This window comes from Mobula hypostoma, chromosome 15 (assembly GCF_963921235.1).
Source record: "Mobula hypostoma chromosome 15, sMobHyp1.1, whole genome shotgun sequence".
NCBI lineage: Eukaryota > Metazoa > Chordata > Chondrichthyes > Myliobatiformes > Myliobatidae > Mobula > Mobula hypostoma.
In genome coordinates this window covers 44,691,623-44,709,232 of record NC_086111.1, presented here as the reverse complement: position 1 = coordinate 44,709,232, position 17,610 = coordinate 44,691,623, and the positions used below count along the sequence as shown (strand labels likewise).

The 17,610-nt window shown below is 41.0% G+C and overlaps 1 protein-coding gene across 9 annotated transcripts in view; it reads right to left on the bottom strand.

The window, feature by feature from the left end:
- Window positions 1–17,610, bottom strand: part of magi1b (membrane associated guanylate kinase, WW and PDZ domain containing 1b) — a 438,093-nt gene that overhangs the window by 168,986 nt on the left and 251,497 nt on the right. For all 9 annotated transcript variants that reach the window (XM_063067952.1, XM_063067955.1, XM_063067953.1 and 6 more), the window contains exon 2: window positions 6,016–6,132. In XM_063067952.1, the coding sequence (XP_062924022.1) occupies window positions 6,016–6,132 (117 nt within the window). The remainder of the gene's footprint in view (window positions 1–6,015; window positions 6,133–17,610) is intronic.

Below are 17,610 nucleotides of genomic sequence, written 5' to 3'. Positions count from 1 at the left end.
CCTCAGAAAACTCGGAACATGAATATCATCCGAAATTTGATTTGCCAGTGCAAAATATTCAAATCTTTCAATAAATGAACTCCATTGCTCAATTGTCTCGTCATATGGCCCATACTTCCAAACACTGTCAGCATTTTCAAACCCAATCAGAAAAGTTAACTAGCCTTATCTGTCTCTCTCTCTCTTTTAGTTATTTTATTTAACCTTCCTGTTCTCGTTCTCTCCCGTCAGATTCTTCATTTACCATGCTTCCTGCGGCTGTTTTCTCCTGGGGTCTTACGCTGCTCATCTGATTTACGCAGCGGTACATGGCCAGCGTTGCACACGGACTTTTCTTGCCAAGGGAATGAAACAATAAATAGCGCATGAGAATTTGTTACCTCAATGCTAGTTGTTATGCTTCTGGTTCTGGGAAGCTGGGTGGCCACGAGTGACACACACAAGAAACGGGGAGGTAGAGAAACAAACATGCAGCTGTCTACTTTGCTTGTGAGTCATCTATCCAGAATCACCTCTCAAATTTCACTCAGTACGTAACACATACAGGGAAACTTGACAGCAACACGTAAGGGTGAAAATATACATGAACACATAACACACACAGGAAGTGTGTGTTACCCACACCAGGACAGATCTTGAGTATCTGGCTTGCAGTCTCCAGCCTTCAGCCATCAACCTTTGAACTTCACTCTTCGGTATCAAACCCTGGACTATCCGATGATGAGACCACAAACTTCGACTGACCGAGCCTCAGACTTCCTCCTCGCATGGACATCTGATCCCAGGACCCACTGACATCCATGGATGTCCTTCGTCATGTGCCAACATTGCTGGCTTTTGAGCACAGAGTAGAGATCTAGGTTCCAGATGTCCTTCATTCCAATGACCACATTGTTGGACTTCAAGTGCAGAGCAGAGGCCTGGAGTCTAGACATCTTTCATCATCTGTCCACTTTGCTGGACTTTGAATGCGAAACATGAACAGAGGCTTGATGTCTAATTTCTGCACTTCCCTGTCTCTAAATCCTTATCTGACCTCTAATCCCTCCCCCACCATCACTGTCCCTAAACACTATCCTGACCCCTAACTTCCCGCTGTCCCCAAAACCATCCCCACAAACCTAAAGAAAACAACTGTCTGAGTCATGATCTTGATGCAGAACGCAGCTCGGCGCCATCTTAACCAGATATTCTCAGCGACATTTCTGTTATGGCCAAAATATCGCTGCCTCTAGAGGCAATCTGCAGCTCAAATTATCTGTCTTGCCTGCTAAGCTACATGTATTGAAATAGATGCAATTCAATATTGTCTCTATTCTTTTACTGTAAACATGGCCATCCTAATTGCGTGGCTAACACGCTTTGGACTGCATTTAACTGTCATCTCATTGAATTTGCTCTCACGAGTTCAATCCTATACCATTGGCGTTTAAACCCTCCCTCCTACTCCACTTTACATGCAACCTATCGCTCATATACAGGTTACCTCTACCCCAGAAAATATCCCAATGATTCAAGAACCTGAATCTTTGACCCCTCCACCAGCTCTTCAGCCATCATTCATGTGGCCTCTCCTTCAATTTGTAGACTCACTCGCCCTTCCCCACCACTGAGCACATCTACACAAAGCACTGTTGCAAGAAAGCAACATTCATCATCAGAGACCCCCATCACCAAAGACATTCTCTCCTTTCTTCATGGCCCTCTCTTCTCACTGCTGCTATCAGGAAGGTTACAGGAGTCTCAGGACTCACAGCACAAGGTTCAGGAACAATTACTGCCCCTCAATCAACAGGCTCTTGACCCGGAGGGGATAACTTCACTCAATTTCACTTGCCCCATCATTGAACTGTTTCCATAAACAATGGACTCACTTTCAAGAGCTTTTCATCTCATGTTCTCGATATTTATTGCTTACTTTATTATGATGCTTTCTTTCGTTTTGTATTTGCACAGTTTGTTGTCATTTGCACCCTAAATGAACACCCAAGTTGGTGAAGTCTTCCATTCATTCTATGGTGGTTATTATTCTGTTATGGATTTATGGAGAATGCCCACAAGAAAATAAATCTCAGGGTTGCATACGGTGATATACATGTACTTGGATAATAAATTTACTTTGAATTTTGATATGGCACCTGGCATAATTCGAAGATCAATACCTTTGAGGTCCTGCAATTCAATTTCCTTAACTGCCATTTTGAAGGACCTCATCCCTTGTTCTACGATGCTGGTTGAATCAACTGTACATCAACTTCTGACTGTTCACCCTCACCCCTGAACATTTTCTGCATCCTCTCAGACACCCCTGATCAGGGCACCTAAGAGGCAACACACCACCCTGGTGCCTTTTACACAGCCACAGAACCTCCTGTCTGTCTCTATCACCCAGGCTGACTGCACCCTTTTCCTCAGACACAGTCACAACGCCAGAGGCCTGACGACTGCAGCTAGCTCCTGACAGAATACCCCACGCAACAGTATCCAGCAGGAGTGTATCTGTTAATGAGGGCTGATCAGGAATAGTCAGCATGGTTTTGTATAAGGGAGTCATGTCTCAGGTAATTAAGGGGATGGATGAAAGTAGGGCAGGTGGATGTTGTCTATATGGACTGTTGTAAGGCCTTAGACAAGATCCCTCATGGCAGGCAGACCTGGAAGATTAGGTTATTCGGTTGCGTGGAGTTTGGAGGGAGCATGTGAGGTAGATTCAGAACTGGCTCAATGATAGGAAACAGATTAATGGGGTGCCCCTCTGACTAATGGGGTGCCTGGGGTGGGGAGGTCAATGATGTTATTCATTATTCATGTAAATTATTTAGATATGAACGTACATTGCGTAATTAGCAAGTTTGACACTAAATTAGGGGGACTTTTCAAACTAAGTTATTATGAATTGCAAAGAGATTTTGATCAGTTAGGAAAATGGGCTGAGGAATGACAAATAGATTGCATCTTATAAATATAAATTGATGTATTTTGGACAGTCAAACCAGTGTAGGACTTGTACAGAGAATAGCAGGGCATTCACAATTGTTGTGGATCAGTGGGACCTGACAGCACAAGTACACAGTTTGCTGAAAGCAGCCAGATAGACAGGATGTGAAGAGAGTGTTTAGCACACTAGCCTTCATCAGTCAGAGCCTCCAGTTTAGGAGCAGGGACTTCTTATATCAATGGTGATTATACAGTTGGAGCATTGTGTAGCTTTAGTACTGTTGTAGTAAACAGATTGTCAAGCTGGAGATGCTGCGGAAGAGAATTACAAGATTTACAAGGATGTTCCGAACTACAGGGCAGGAGAGACGGGGAGTGGTTGGTCATGATGGATCCTTATTCATTGGAGAGTAGGAGGACTGGGGAGGGGGTGGTGATGTTAAAAGTTTATTAATACCTAAGGGCTATGTGTAAGGTGGACGGTCAGGTTTGGGAAGTGCAAAACCAGAGGGCAGATAACTATTCCAATAAACTCCAGGGTACATTGCTCATTTTCCATCCTTTAAACTGAATCACATCCCAAACTCTGCTTACTTGTACCCTAATGGACACCAAGTACTTTGCACCCATTTTCTTGCCCCAATCAACAACCAACCCCGCCCCCACAGACAGTCAAGACACACCCATACACAAACACACACACACACACGCACATTACTGACCTACATTAACTTCTGGTTCACCAATACCTTGTTCTGAACCCTCCTTTCTAAATCCACCAACTTTTCCTAACTTTGTAACCACCTCCAGGTCTATGGCAGATTAGCAGTTATGTCCTACAAGTCTCCTGCTTCCACACTCTACAGCATGGATGACCTGAGAGTAACTGTGGTCTACGTGGCTGAATTCTAATTGGAATTGCTAACTCCAGCCAGCAAGATTTGTTCTATTGGAATTTAGCCTTGGATATCAATCATCAAGAGTGACTAAGCTGCAACTATTTATAAAAAATACATGACACAAAGATCAATTTTGAATTTATCTGATGTCATTGCATACTGAAGGATAATTTAAATCATGTGAAACAAATAGGTAATGTTTGAAGTACTGCCTCTGTTGTAAGGTAGAAAGTCGTAGCAGCAAAACACTATGTGAATAATTAATCAGTTAATCTGCTCTTGTTTGCATTGGCTGAGTGACATATTAGACAGGAAAGTGAAAAAACTCTGTTCTTCCCATAATAATGGCAAGAGACCTTTTATACCTACAAAAAAATTACAGATTAAACTTCAATGTAACATCTCAAGTGAAAACTTGCACTTCCAGCAACGTGGCATACCGTCAATCCTAAATTGTAATATCAGACCTCAGTAACTGGTGCTAACTGAACCAAATTAGCATCAGTTAATGATGAAGCCCTCTATCATATCCTTTGACTTTGTGTTCTTCTCAAGATACTGCCCCTTTTAACTTTGTCTCATCTATAAATTGTAAATACTAAGTTCATTCATCCATGCCAATAAGAGAGGAATTTAATATCTACACCACTGAATTAATGATCTTTGTGTCAAACCCCTACCAAATGCCAAAATGTAACATTTATTGCAACACACACAAAACTCTGGAGGAACTCAGCAGGTCAGGCAGCACCAATGGAAAAGAGTTAACAGTTGGCATTTCGGGCTAAGTGCCTTCTTCAGGACTGGATTTCCTGCATCTGCAGATTTTCTCGTATTTATTTCTGTTTATGTCATTTAGTCAATCCTTGCTTATATATCATCCAAAGAACATGGTCTTTACTTTGTCAAATAACACCTCGAGTCACCTTGTTGCCTTTTCAAAATCCAAATATATTACATTGAACTTTTCTCCTCATCCATCCTGTTGATAATATCTTGAGAAATTTTTCTACTGCACCACATCATATTATATTTAAGTTTCCTGTTAGCACTTTTCTGCTGATTGACATCAGGCAACTGCCCACTCTCTTGATTAGTGAGATTGGGAAATATCACTAGAATTAGTGAGGTTTCCAAAGCACTCACCCTCTGAGCATTTATTCAGGTTGTCGCTTAATTCTAAATTCACAACAAAAACAATAGAGACCTGCTAACAAGCAAGGCAGAGGTAGAGTTAAAGGTTTAAATATATCACTCTGTGGGGACAAAGTCAGGGGACAGTTCTCCCACTCACGCTATAAAAGAAACAAACACATGCCCATAGGCACAATCTAAAAAAACAAGTAAATTCCCAGCTTAGGATAAGAGATGCGAGTTATAAATTAGAAGTTCGTATTTGTATTTATAAGCTGTTTAGAAAGCAAACCGAATGGCAAAATCAAGCTGAGCCACACAAGAATTAGGTCATGCAGTTTATTTTTCTCCATTTTACAAGATAAAATTATAAAAGATTGGAGAAACGGAGAAAGGCTTCTACTGTCACTTTATATAGTGAGCCAGTCCTCCAGTTTGCAAGATAAAGCCCTTGGACAATTCTTTTCACTTAAACCTAGACAAAGCCTACAAGTGATCTTCATTTCATCTTTCTTCAGAAAGATGAAGGAAGTGCCCTTGAGAAAGAATCCAATTCAGATAGCAAGCTGATTCTATAGTTACTCCCTGCGTCACATTCGTATTACTGAACATTGGCCAATAAAAATAGAATAAAGATGGAAGACAACTCAACAGGCAGCAGCCCTATAGACTAAAATCATAATAATTTAACTGAGGCAGGAAGAAAACATGCTCCTAGGTCACTGTATATTGCCATCCTCATGAGCACAGAAAGAATAATTTACACTTCAAACCATCTTTACTGAAAAGAAGCATTTCAAAAACAACACACAAAATGTTAGAAATGATGAGCATTTTGAAAGGCCCGGTTCTGTCCTATTTCAGTGTGCTTATTTAATGATGTCAATCTGTTCAATCCCAGATTAATTTGATGAGGATTATTTAAGGGCAAGAAACAACATTAATTTTTAAAAAAGTACTAGTGGAATATCAGGAAAGATCAAACACACAGCTCCATCAAGTAATTAATTCATGGATAAAATTCCATTTCTTGGGTTATACATACAAGGCACAGCATGTCGGTAAAGGTTGTCCCGTATTGTCTGCTGCAGTTCGTGATCTGCTGATCCTTTTTGAAATCTCTGACTGAGATAGTGCCGGAGATCTTTGTTGAGCTTACTTCCTGCAATAAAATAAATATTCAAGTCAGTTGAAAGATAACTTCTAATTATAAACAACAATATTAAAAAAATGGAGATGTTAAAACTTTTCCCAAAATCATCTTTAGCGTGCTCTTTACAAAACTTCTGGTAAAATTAACAGTTAACAAGTGTTAATTTTTTAATGTTTAATTTTTTAATTAAACATTAACAAGTTAAATGTTTAATTTTTTTCAATTTCACTGAAAATAGAAAGGGCTGTCCCACATTGCACAGTGATCCTTTGGCCCGAGTTGAAAGATTGCTGTTGCAATCATACCCTATAAAGAACTAAAAACAAAGTATTTTGCTCTCACAGCTGAGAAGTGATACTTAATGCATGAAAATATTAGGAATAAAAATTATAAAATTTAGATAAAGTTAAGAATATCTTAAACTTGCATTCTTTCTTAAGTCAAGCACTGTGTTAACTGCATATCTAAAAAACTTTGACATTGACATTATTTAACAAGCAAGAGGTTTGTGCTAGTTTTGAAAGGTTTATTAATAGAGACTTGAAAATTTGCCTGTTCTATTTGTGCAAACAAGTTATGATTTCCAGGGAGCATCATTATAACACCCTTTCTATTCCATCTGGATTATCTTGTCTCTTGTTTAAATATTCTCATGGAAAAATTTAAGGATCAAGTAATTCTTAAGCATGAGCGGTCCATTTTTAAGCAAATATAATGAATACAAAGGGTCAATCGTGTTGAACTGAGAATTAGAGAAGAAGGTCAAGATAAATCCCACAAATAGCCAGCTAATCTGAATTCGCTACGAGTACATGATAACCTGCCTCCTTTTAAATTGCAAATTCTGTCATTGCTTGAATCTGAACCCTCAGGATCACCAGTTCCCTTACAGCTGACAGAAAATAATCATGACAGAGATCGACAAAATCCCACTTTAACTACTGTCATGTCGCTTCCTGTAGATGCTGATTGACGTTTTATGTTTCCAGGATTTTGATCAATCAGTTTTGAAAACGCAGGGGTTAAGTAAAAGGCAATCAAAATACAAAAAAAATGTTGATACTGGAAATTTGAAAACTGCTAGAAATGTTCATAGGTCAGGCATCATTCATGGAGAGATGGAAAGTCTTGGTACTAAGTATTAACCTTGTTATCTCTCCTTGGGTGCTGTCTGACATGTTGAGCTTTTCCAAGAAGGCAGTAGAGCTTTTCCACAGTAAAATATCTACATTAAAAATTTCATCTGTGCGTCTGTCCTGCCTATGAAACTTAGTTTCTAGTCGGCAAGTTTTCCCCATTAAAGTTCAAAGTAAATTTATCAACGTGTGTACTATTTATTTATTTATTAGAATACAGCACGGAACACGCCTAGCCGGTCCTTTGAACTGAGCTGCCCAACAAACCCCTATAATAAACACGGGACAATGACCAACTAAGCTGCCAACCGGTATGTCTTTGGAGCAGACCGCAGGAGACCCACGCGGTCGTGGTAAAAATGTATAAACTCCTTACAGGCAGCAGAGGGAATCGAACCGTGTCTCCTGTAAAGCATTGTGCTAACCTTTACGCTACCATGCTGCCCATATACTATCTAGAGATTCGATTTCTTGCAGGCATTTAGAGGGAAATAATACAACAGAATTTACAAAGAAACTATACATAAAACTGACAAGCAACCAACATGCAAAAGACAAACTACATAAATAAAAAATACTGAGAAGTTACAAAGAGTTTGCGAAAGTGAGACTGTAGGTTGTAGAATCAGTTCAGAGTAACAGTGAGTGAAGTTATCCACATCGGTTCAGAAGTCTGATGGTTTTAAGGAAAATTCCATATGTATATTTGTAATGGAAATTATTATATAGCAACATGTCCCATTGCAATCATATCCTCCCACCAGCAAAGGCATTGAATGTTTTATAGCTCTCTGCTGGAAGTCTGTATGATACAATGAGTTTCTCTAACCAGCTCCACCTCTACACCCAGGTATTATGAGAAAGAAAAACAGCTGATGAAAGTATCATAATCAGAATCAGGTTTAATATCACAGGCATATGTTGTGAAATCTGTTGTTTTGTGGCAGCAGCACAGTAAAATACATTTAAGAAATGATAAATTACAACATGAAATTATATTATATATATTTTTAGATAAGTATTTCACAATGAGAGCATAACAGAAGTGTTCATGGGTTCACTGTCTATTCAGAAACCTGATGGTAGAGGGGAAGAGGCTGTCCCTAAAATGTTCAGTGTGTGCCTTCAGACTCCTGTACCTCCTTCCTGATGTACAGGGTATCAATGGGAGGATGGCAATGTCCTGTGTCCTTCGTGATGAATGCTGCTTTTTTGAGGCATCTCCTTCTGAAGGTGTCTGCGAGGCAGGGGAGGCTAGTACCCACGATGAAGCTGCCTAAGTTTGTAACTTTCTGCAGCTTTTTCCCGATCCTGTGCAGTGGCCCCTCCTTACCAGACGGTAATGTAAGCAGTTAAAATGCTCTCCATGGTACACCTGTAGAAATTTGCAAAATCTCCACAGATTCCTGAAGAAATACAGCTACTGTTGTGCCTTATTTGTAATTGCATCAATATGTTGGGCCCAGGATGGCCTTCAAAGAAGTTGACACCCAGGAACTTGGATGCTTCCCCAGTGATGAGCACTAGTGTGTATTCCCTTGACTTCCCCTTCCTGAAGTCCACAATCAATTCCTCTTTTATACAGACATCTGGTACAAGTAAGCCTGGGACTGAATTAGTTATGTTTACATTAGTCCAATTTATGTCTGCTGTAGTACCACTTTAGCCTGCTGGTGGCGTAGTGGCATCAGCGCTGCACTTCGGAGCGAAGGCTCCGAGTTCGAATCCAGCCGGCTCCCTTGCACGCTTTTCCATCAGTGCTGGGTTGAGCGTCAAGCTAACAATTCGGCCTTGTAAAAATAAGAAAGCCTGCTAAAAAGACGCTGTCATGACGGCGTCCTGATGACTCCACTCGGAGCTAAGGGCTTTCTTCTTCTTCTTCTTGTTCTTCTAGTACAGTACCACTTTACCTGCAGAATATAGTTGGTCCTGACTGCCCATGTTCAATATCACGGGAGATTGAAAATTATATTTATGAATAATTGCTTCCACAAGTATCTTTATATTTAGAACAAGAAATTTATGGACACGTGTCTTTTATTTTATTCTGGGAAACAAACAACTAACTATTCACAATATTCTGTTTTTATTCAACAACAAAACTGACTATACAAAAAAAAGTAGCCAAACTCTAAAAGCTTATTTCGTACAATGAAAACTACTGGTGTTGAGTCGGACAGATTGATAGCTCCAGACTCTGAATGTTTTATGTCATCTCCTCCCACAAATGGTAATCAGCTCTCACAGTTTTCCTAATACAGGCGTGGGAAATGAAATGCTTCTGTTGTTGCAGAGTAGTCCTGAATCAGCTTACTCTTTCTTTTCAGTCTGTCCCAGAGCCCACTGTAATTTAAACATCACCAACACGTTGAAAATTACCATATTTAAAGCACCTGTTCCATTAGGCACAATTCTTAAACATCCACCTCTAAAGTATAGTTTTCTTCCAAGTCATTAAAAGTTACAACAAATATTAGTTTGGTAAAGATCTGAAGTATAATGAACTGAAGTATGTGGATGAACTGGTAACCATGTTACAGGGCAGCTTCACATTTGAATATTGTTAAGGTAAAACCAGCCCATGAAACATGCCAATTCAGCTCACAGACACAGCCTATCAGAGATGGAATTGTTGTAACCCAGTTTTGAGTGGGTCCAACAAGCAGTATTGCAAAAAGGCACACATAAACAAAATGCTGCCGTGGTGCTGGCCGACAAACCAGTCACGCTCTGCTGATGATGATGTATTGAAAAAACTTACAATGCTGCTCAGGTAACATCCTGGTGTTCTTGCACTGAAGCTGGCCAGCTATTAAATGGTGTAAGAAACCAGCACAAATTACAAAGCAACTGGCAGACATTTGCTACAACAACAAATCATCTGCACAACACATCAGCAAAGATAACGCCAGGCTCAAATCCATTCATATCTACCCTGTTTAGTGTGCTGAAGGAGTTAGATTTGCACGTCAATGACAAGCAGTTTCCTACAGAGGTATTAGCTAAAATTTAAGGTACGGTGTCACCTCTCAATTCTGAACACCTGCAGAGTTCGTTAAAATATTAAAATTTACAATGAACTATTAGGGTAGAAACACTTGACTGTGAAACTTCCTCTGCAGAAGAATGTTATAGGGTACAAACAGGAAAAGAACATATCTTCATTTTCTAATTTAAGACTATTCAAAATAAGGTAGGAAGCTCGATGGGAGCAGGGCAGTACCTGTTCCTGTTTGGTTAGGGCTGCCCCACTGTACAGACACCCAGTCTCAGTCCCACAGTATATGCCTACAGGACAGCTTTTCAGTAGGAGAGCGGGCGACTGGTAGTAGAGGCAGAGGCAGGTCTTGATAAGCCCTAGTAACACTGGAAATACATTTTTGAAGACTAGTGCTCTCTGTGCAGATCCACACTCACATCTCTTTAAAAAATGATTGTGAAGTATTTGATTGCAGGTTGCAACGTCAATCTGGGCGAACCAGGGGTGGCAGCAACTTGCAGAGGCTGCCCACCATCCAGCATCGTATTGAACTCCAGCAGCAGGAGCCCAACCAGCAATCAAAACCCACCTCACCCTGCAGTTCTCCACAAAATCAGCATTGCCCAGTATGTATGGTCCAAAATCAAAACAATCTGTTAAATACGGCCCTTTCTGTTGGGAAGGTGTTCCACACCAAGATATTATCACGTGGACAGGACCATGAAAGTCTTCAGAGACATTCAAGGCACATCATAGTCCTCGGGATTCAACTAAGTTAGATCACCAGCTGTTCCAGTTCCGATAAAACCTCTGATGACATGCTACAAACCTAACCACACATTTTTCTCTCCACGGCTGAGTATTCTCCGGCAACTGCAGCATTCTGCACCTCACAGTTCCTACATTTTTCTTCTTTTTTATCCCTTTGTTCTATTCACCACCTTCTACTCACATCTTCCCCACACAGTCCAGTTGTGATTAGTAAGCCACCCTACCTTAGCCAAAACTACCACCATTTTTATCAACAGTCTCTCCTGGTCTCTGCCCAATTACAGACATTCTTATTGTTTTCTCTACTCCTCCCAACTTGAACTAACTTTTCCACCAATCGATAACCTGCCATTGGGACTGAGATATTAACTCTGTTTCTTTCTTCACAAATGTTGCTTGACTTGCTGAGTATTTCCAGGAATTTTCTCTTTTTATTTCAAAAATCAGACTTAACTTGTGAGAGTTTAGTGGCAAGGTTCTCTTTTAACCAATCAATAAGGATTTGTGTCATACAACATGTTAAGGAAATGCAAGAGCTGCAAAAATATAGTAAATCTTTATAAAGGAGTCAAATGTCAATATAATCCAATGGATCCAAAGCTCCAAGCATGAACAAGTTGCAGTGTTTCCACAGTATTTTTTAAGAGTATAAAGCAGGAAGAGTACTACTGGGCACACATATTGCTAGGTAAGTGACTGGCAACTACTGTTAAACGTTACTAATTTCACCAATAACAGGACACAGAGGAGGAAAACCAACACAGCCCTTAAAGTTGCTAAGTTTTAGCAACACTCACAAAAAGTGCTGGTGAATGCAGTAGGAAGGGTCCCGGCCCAAAACGTCAACTGTACCTCTTCTTATAGATGCTGCCTGGCCTGCTCCGTTCACCAGCACTTTTTGTGTGTGTTGCTTGAATTTCCAGCATCTGCAGATTTCCTCGTGTCTGCGTTGCTAAGTTTTATATTACATCTTTATGGAGAAATGTCTGAAGAGAATGAAACATAAAGGGATACCTCAGAATCATTAACAGTACATTACTGCAGTAGCTGTATGAAATCATTAAAAAATGCAGCAGTTATTTGCTTGGTTAGCTACCTTGGAATCGAATCAGTGCAGGAGAATATTTACAAGTTACAAAAGGAGATGGAAATTGCACATAGAACTTTCTTTCTACTTAAAGAGTAATAAATATACAGGACAGGTAAGTGGTCCAGATGGCAGGCAAGAAACTTTAACAGGTTGCCAGCTGGAACTAGACAGACTCCCTACAACAAATGAGATTGAGGATTATTAAGTATGCGGTACTGTGGACAGGTGGCTGGAGGAGCCACAGGCCTTCGTTTGACTGAAACCATTAGCATTTATGAAACTAATCTTACCAGCTGAGGCCAGAGGTTCTGAAGGGAACTGTAGGAATCGGCCATTCTCATGTTGGTCCCAGATACATTACCAATCCAGGACACGCTGAGCAATGGACTCCACTCCATCTGTCACTAGACTCCATTACCGGACTTCACATGGCAGAGCCCAGAGTAGGCAAGATCATGCGGCAATATGCTGGGGAATCAGACCTGCCCTAAGATTGTAGACTGCAGTGATTAAGTAGTGATTCTTGGGAATATAGAATATTATTTTAATAAATTTACGATGGTTTAACGTTCTTAATAATTTTAAATCTTTTAATGGACTTAATTCCATTCAAAGATTTAAAATTATTAGTTTGGCACAACTTTGTGGGCCGAAGGGCCTCTATTGTGCTGTAGGTTTTCTATGTTTCTAGGTTTCTATGTTAATTTGGTATTATTTATTCAGAGTTTCTTTTTTTTTCATTTTTCCATTAATTTTAATAAATCTTTAAAATGCTTTACAGCATTTAAACAAGCTGAAACTCTGCCCTAGGCACTGCCTTCCATCATCAGAGTGCTGGGGGTTCTGGGGGCAAGGTGTCCTGAAGCCAATTTGTGCAATGGCTTGACAGTGTTCATCACTTCATGACCTGCACATAATGAAATTTGAAATTTACTTTTGCTTTCAGTCTTTGACTTTCTGGGGTTTGATGTTTCTGTTCCCTACTGAGAGGGGTTTTGGGGGGGGTGATGATAGGGATGCCGCTTTTTTTTGTTCGAGGGGTGGGATGGGTTTGATGTTTCTCTCTGAATGACTTTTATGTTTTTTCTTTGTTTAGTGACTATCTGGAGAAGACAAATTTCAGGGTTGTATACAGATACATGCTTTGATAATAAATGAACCTTCAAATATTTGAAGATCAGGAACACAAACCCGAATGCAAACTCATGGCTTATGACAGGGGATCCCCAACCTTTTTTGCACCGCGGACCGGTTTAATATTGACAATATTCTTGTGGACCGGCCAACGGTGGGGGAGTGGGGGGGGATGTTCAAGTAGGGTCGCCAACTTTCTCACTCCCAAATAACGGACAAAAGTAGCAGTCAAATACAGGACACTTAAGTTTACCCCGAGAAAGACGACCATGACCATGAAGCCTTGTGCGGGCACCCGTGTGCACATGCCAAACGTGCGCATCCGTGACGAGCGCATGCGTGTACGTGCCGATTTTTTTCTACAAATCGGTTTTGGATTAATCTTCTTGATTCTGTCTAAGTGAAACTACACTGCACATACATTATTTCTACTTTATATAGGCTGTGTATTTATCCTATAATTCCTGCTTTTACTATATGTTAGTGTTATTTGGTATGATTTGGTAGGTTATTTTCTGGGTCTGGGCACGCTCTAAAATTTTTCCCAAATAAATTAAAGGTAATTGCTTCTTTGCTTTACGCCATTTTGTCTTACGAACGGTTTCACAGGAATGCTCTACCTTAGTGGGGAAAATATGGGACAAGGGCGGTCCCATATGGGACAAACCAATTTAGCCCAATATACGGGATGTCCCGGCTAATACGGGATAGTTGGCAACCCTATGTTCAAGTTCAACAGTGTGTGACAGGGAATGAGGAAAGGTGCAGCTGACTCACGTCACGTTTTCATGTCGCCAAAACATATCGTTTCCTCGCGGCCCAGTAGCACAAGCTTTGCGGCCTGGTGGTTGGGGACCACTGGCTTATGAGACAGCACTGAATCCTTCCCCCTTATAAACTTCTTAGTGTTACATGCCCACGGGTTTTGATTACTGTGAGTGTCACTTTAAGAAACGCATGAGGCGGGACTATGATATCAGTATAACAAGCTGCGATGGGCCGCTGGGATTTTCAGTAGTAAGGAGAGGGAGGGGGAGAGGGAGAGGGAGGGGGAGAGAGGGAGGGGGAGGGAGGGGGAAGAGGGGGAGGAGGGGGAGGAGGGGGAGGAGGGGGAGGAGGGGGAGGAGGGGGAGGAGGGGGAGGAGGGGGAGGAGGGGGAGGAGGGGGAGGAGGGGGAGGAGGGGGAGGAGGGGGAGAGGGGGAGAGGGGGAGAGGGGGAGAGGGAGAGGGGGAAAGAGAGAGAGAGAGAGAGAGAGAGAGAGAGAGAGAGAGAGAGAGAGACAGACAGACAGACAGACAGACAGACAGACAGACAGACAGACAGACAGACTTTGGACTGCAAACTGCCAGTAGGCGTTTGCTGTAAAATGCGCAAGTCTGATACTTTCCCATGCCCAAAACATTGGGTTGCTTAACAGAACACGGTGTATTGGATGTGGGACTGTCACTTTGTATAATGCATATGTGGATTTTGTTGGAGTATCCTGTGGCATCACTTTTGTTAACCCTTACCTGGATTTGGGTGTGTTATGTGGTAACCACTTGGAAGAAGGGATACTCTGTGACTGTCACCCTGTGACGTTTTACATGGATTTCGGAATGACGCGACGGATAAGATCTTCGGCGACTGTTATTTTGTTTACCCAGCGTGGAACCTGTGGAATTATTTGTAATTGCTTTCTCCCTACATTGTAACGTGAATTTACAAATCTCTCCCCTCACTCATTTATTCCGTAGATTACTGAACGTTTCCAATTTGTCATCTGAATCTTAAGACTTTAAGAACTGTTCCTAAACTTGACTGTTTGGGAGCCACACACACATAACACCATTAACTGCTGTTTATTTTGTTTGATCTTTTATATTTTGAGTAGATACTAATAAAGATAGTGGTTTTAACATTAAGACCTAGCTCAATTTGTAATCTATTGCTGCTGGTACATAACATTAGTTGGACCATCTGCGGCAGGAATCTCAAAGCACAATGAAGACATCATCAATGCCATCTCCACACAGGTTAAAATATCTCTTTTTAACCTTTGTCCATTATTAATCTGTGCTTGCGTAAATGATGACTTAAGCTGAGCCTTAAACTGTTTTCCAACAATTTGCTATTCACTGAGACTAAGCTAACAAGTCAGTATTTGCCACGTCTATCTCTTCCTGATCTTATAAGCAATAGCATTATAGTCATAAGCTTCTGCTCACACAGATCATAGCTATAACCAGACAAGATTGGAAAATGGCACTTACAGCTTCAGAATTGTTTAGCCCAGATTGCTCTCTATGATTGCTAAACCACTGAATATTTGTTCTTTCCCGACACTTTTCAAATGAAATCTTGCCCTGAAGAACAAAGAGTGCACATCCTCAGTGTCATCCCGATTTTTGAAGACTAAACCATTTTGCTTTCACATGGGAGTGATCATTTCTAGCTCTTTTTGGTTTAATTCTAACAGTGCAGGATACATTTTCAGACCATAACGCATTGGAGCAGCACTAGGCCATTCATCCAATTGAGTCTGCTCCACCATTCCATCATGGCTGATTTATTATCCCTCTCAACCCCATTCCCCCACCTTCTCCCCATAACCTTTGATGGCCTTACAAATCAAGAACCTATTTGACCTCAGTTTCAAATACACTCAACAACTTGGCCTCCATAGCTGTCTGTGGCAATGAATTCCACAGATTCACTACACGGCTAAAGAAATTCTTCCTCATCTCTGTTCTGAAGAGAGGTCCCTCTATTCTGAGGCTGTGCCCACTGGTGCAAGACTGCCCCCACTATAGGAATCATCGTCTCCACATCCACTCTATCTTAGCCTTTCAATATTTGATAGGTTTCAATGAGATCCCCCTCATTCTTCTAAACTCCAGTGAGTACAGGCCCAGAGCATTCAAACATCCCTAATATGTTAACCCTTTCATTCCCAAAATTGCTCACGTGAACCTCCTCTGGACCCTCTCCAATTCTAGCACATCCTTTCTTAGTTAAGGGTCCTAGATCTGCTCACGATACTCCAATTGCAGTCTGACCATTGCATTATAAAGCCTCAGGATTCTATCTGCGCTTTTATATTCTTGTCCTTTTGAAATGAATGCTGACATTGCATTCGACTTCCTTACCACTGACTCAACTTGCAAGCTGAGCTTATTGGAATCCCTGCACGAGGACTCCCAAGTCCCTTTGCATCTCAAATTTCTGAATTTTCTCGCCTTTAAAATAATCGTTGCCTCTATTCCTTCTATCAAAGTGCATGACCATAAACTTCCCTACACTACATTCCAACTGCCACTTCTTGGCCCCTTTTCTCAATCTAAGTCCTTCTGCACACTCCTTGCTTCCTCAACTTTACTTAACCCTCCACCTATCTTCGTATCGCATGCAAACTTGGCCAAAAGGCAATTCCACCATCCAAATCATTGACAAATAATGTAAAAAGAAGCGTCTCAACGCTGAACCCAGTGGAACACGTTTGTCAGTGGCAGACAACCAGATAAAGCCCCCTTTATTCCCACTCTTTACTTCCTGCTAATCATCTATCTATGCTTGTATGTCTCCTGTTATACCATGGGCTCTTATCTTGTTAAACAGCCTCATGTGTGGAACCTTGTCAAAAGCCTTCCTAAATGTCAAGTAAACAATGTCAGCCGACTCTCCTGTGTCGATCCTGCCTGATATTTCTTCAAAGATTTCCAATAAATTTGTAAGATTTCCTTAAGAAACCATACTGATTTTGGCCTACTTTATCATGCGTCTCCAAATACCGTGAAAGCTCATCCTTAATAATAGACTCAGTGGTTTCCAACCACTGAAGACAGGCTAATTAGTCTATAATTTCCTTTCTTCTGCCTCCCTCCCTCCTTAAAGAGTTGAGTGACATTTGCAATTTTCCAGTCCTCTGGAACCTTTCCAGAATCTAGTGACTCTTTAAACATCATTACTAAGGTTTCCGCAGCCTCTTCAGCAATTTCTTTCAGAACCTGGGGTGTAGTCCATCTGGTCCAGGTGACTCATCTACCTTCAGACCTTTCAACTTCCCAAGCACATTCTCCTTAGTAATGGCAACTACACTCACTTCTGCCACCTGATACTTGAACATCTGGCACATTGCTGCTGGCTTTCACAGTAAAGACTGATATAACAAACTTATTAAGTTCACCTGTCATTTTATTGCCCACATTACTTTGTCTCCAGCATCATTATCCAACGGTCTGATATCCACACTCACTTTTCTTTTCCTTTTTGTATATTGGATTGCTTTGAATTGATGGACTGGATTGTATTCAGAGATTCATCTTTCAGTCTGAATGAACATGCTACAGCTCTCACTGACTTCATTAAAACCCATGTGGATGAGTGGTTGCCTAGG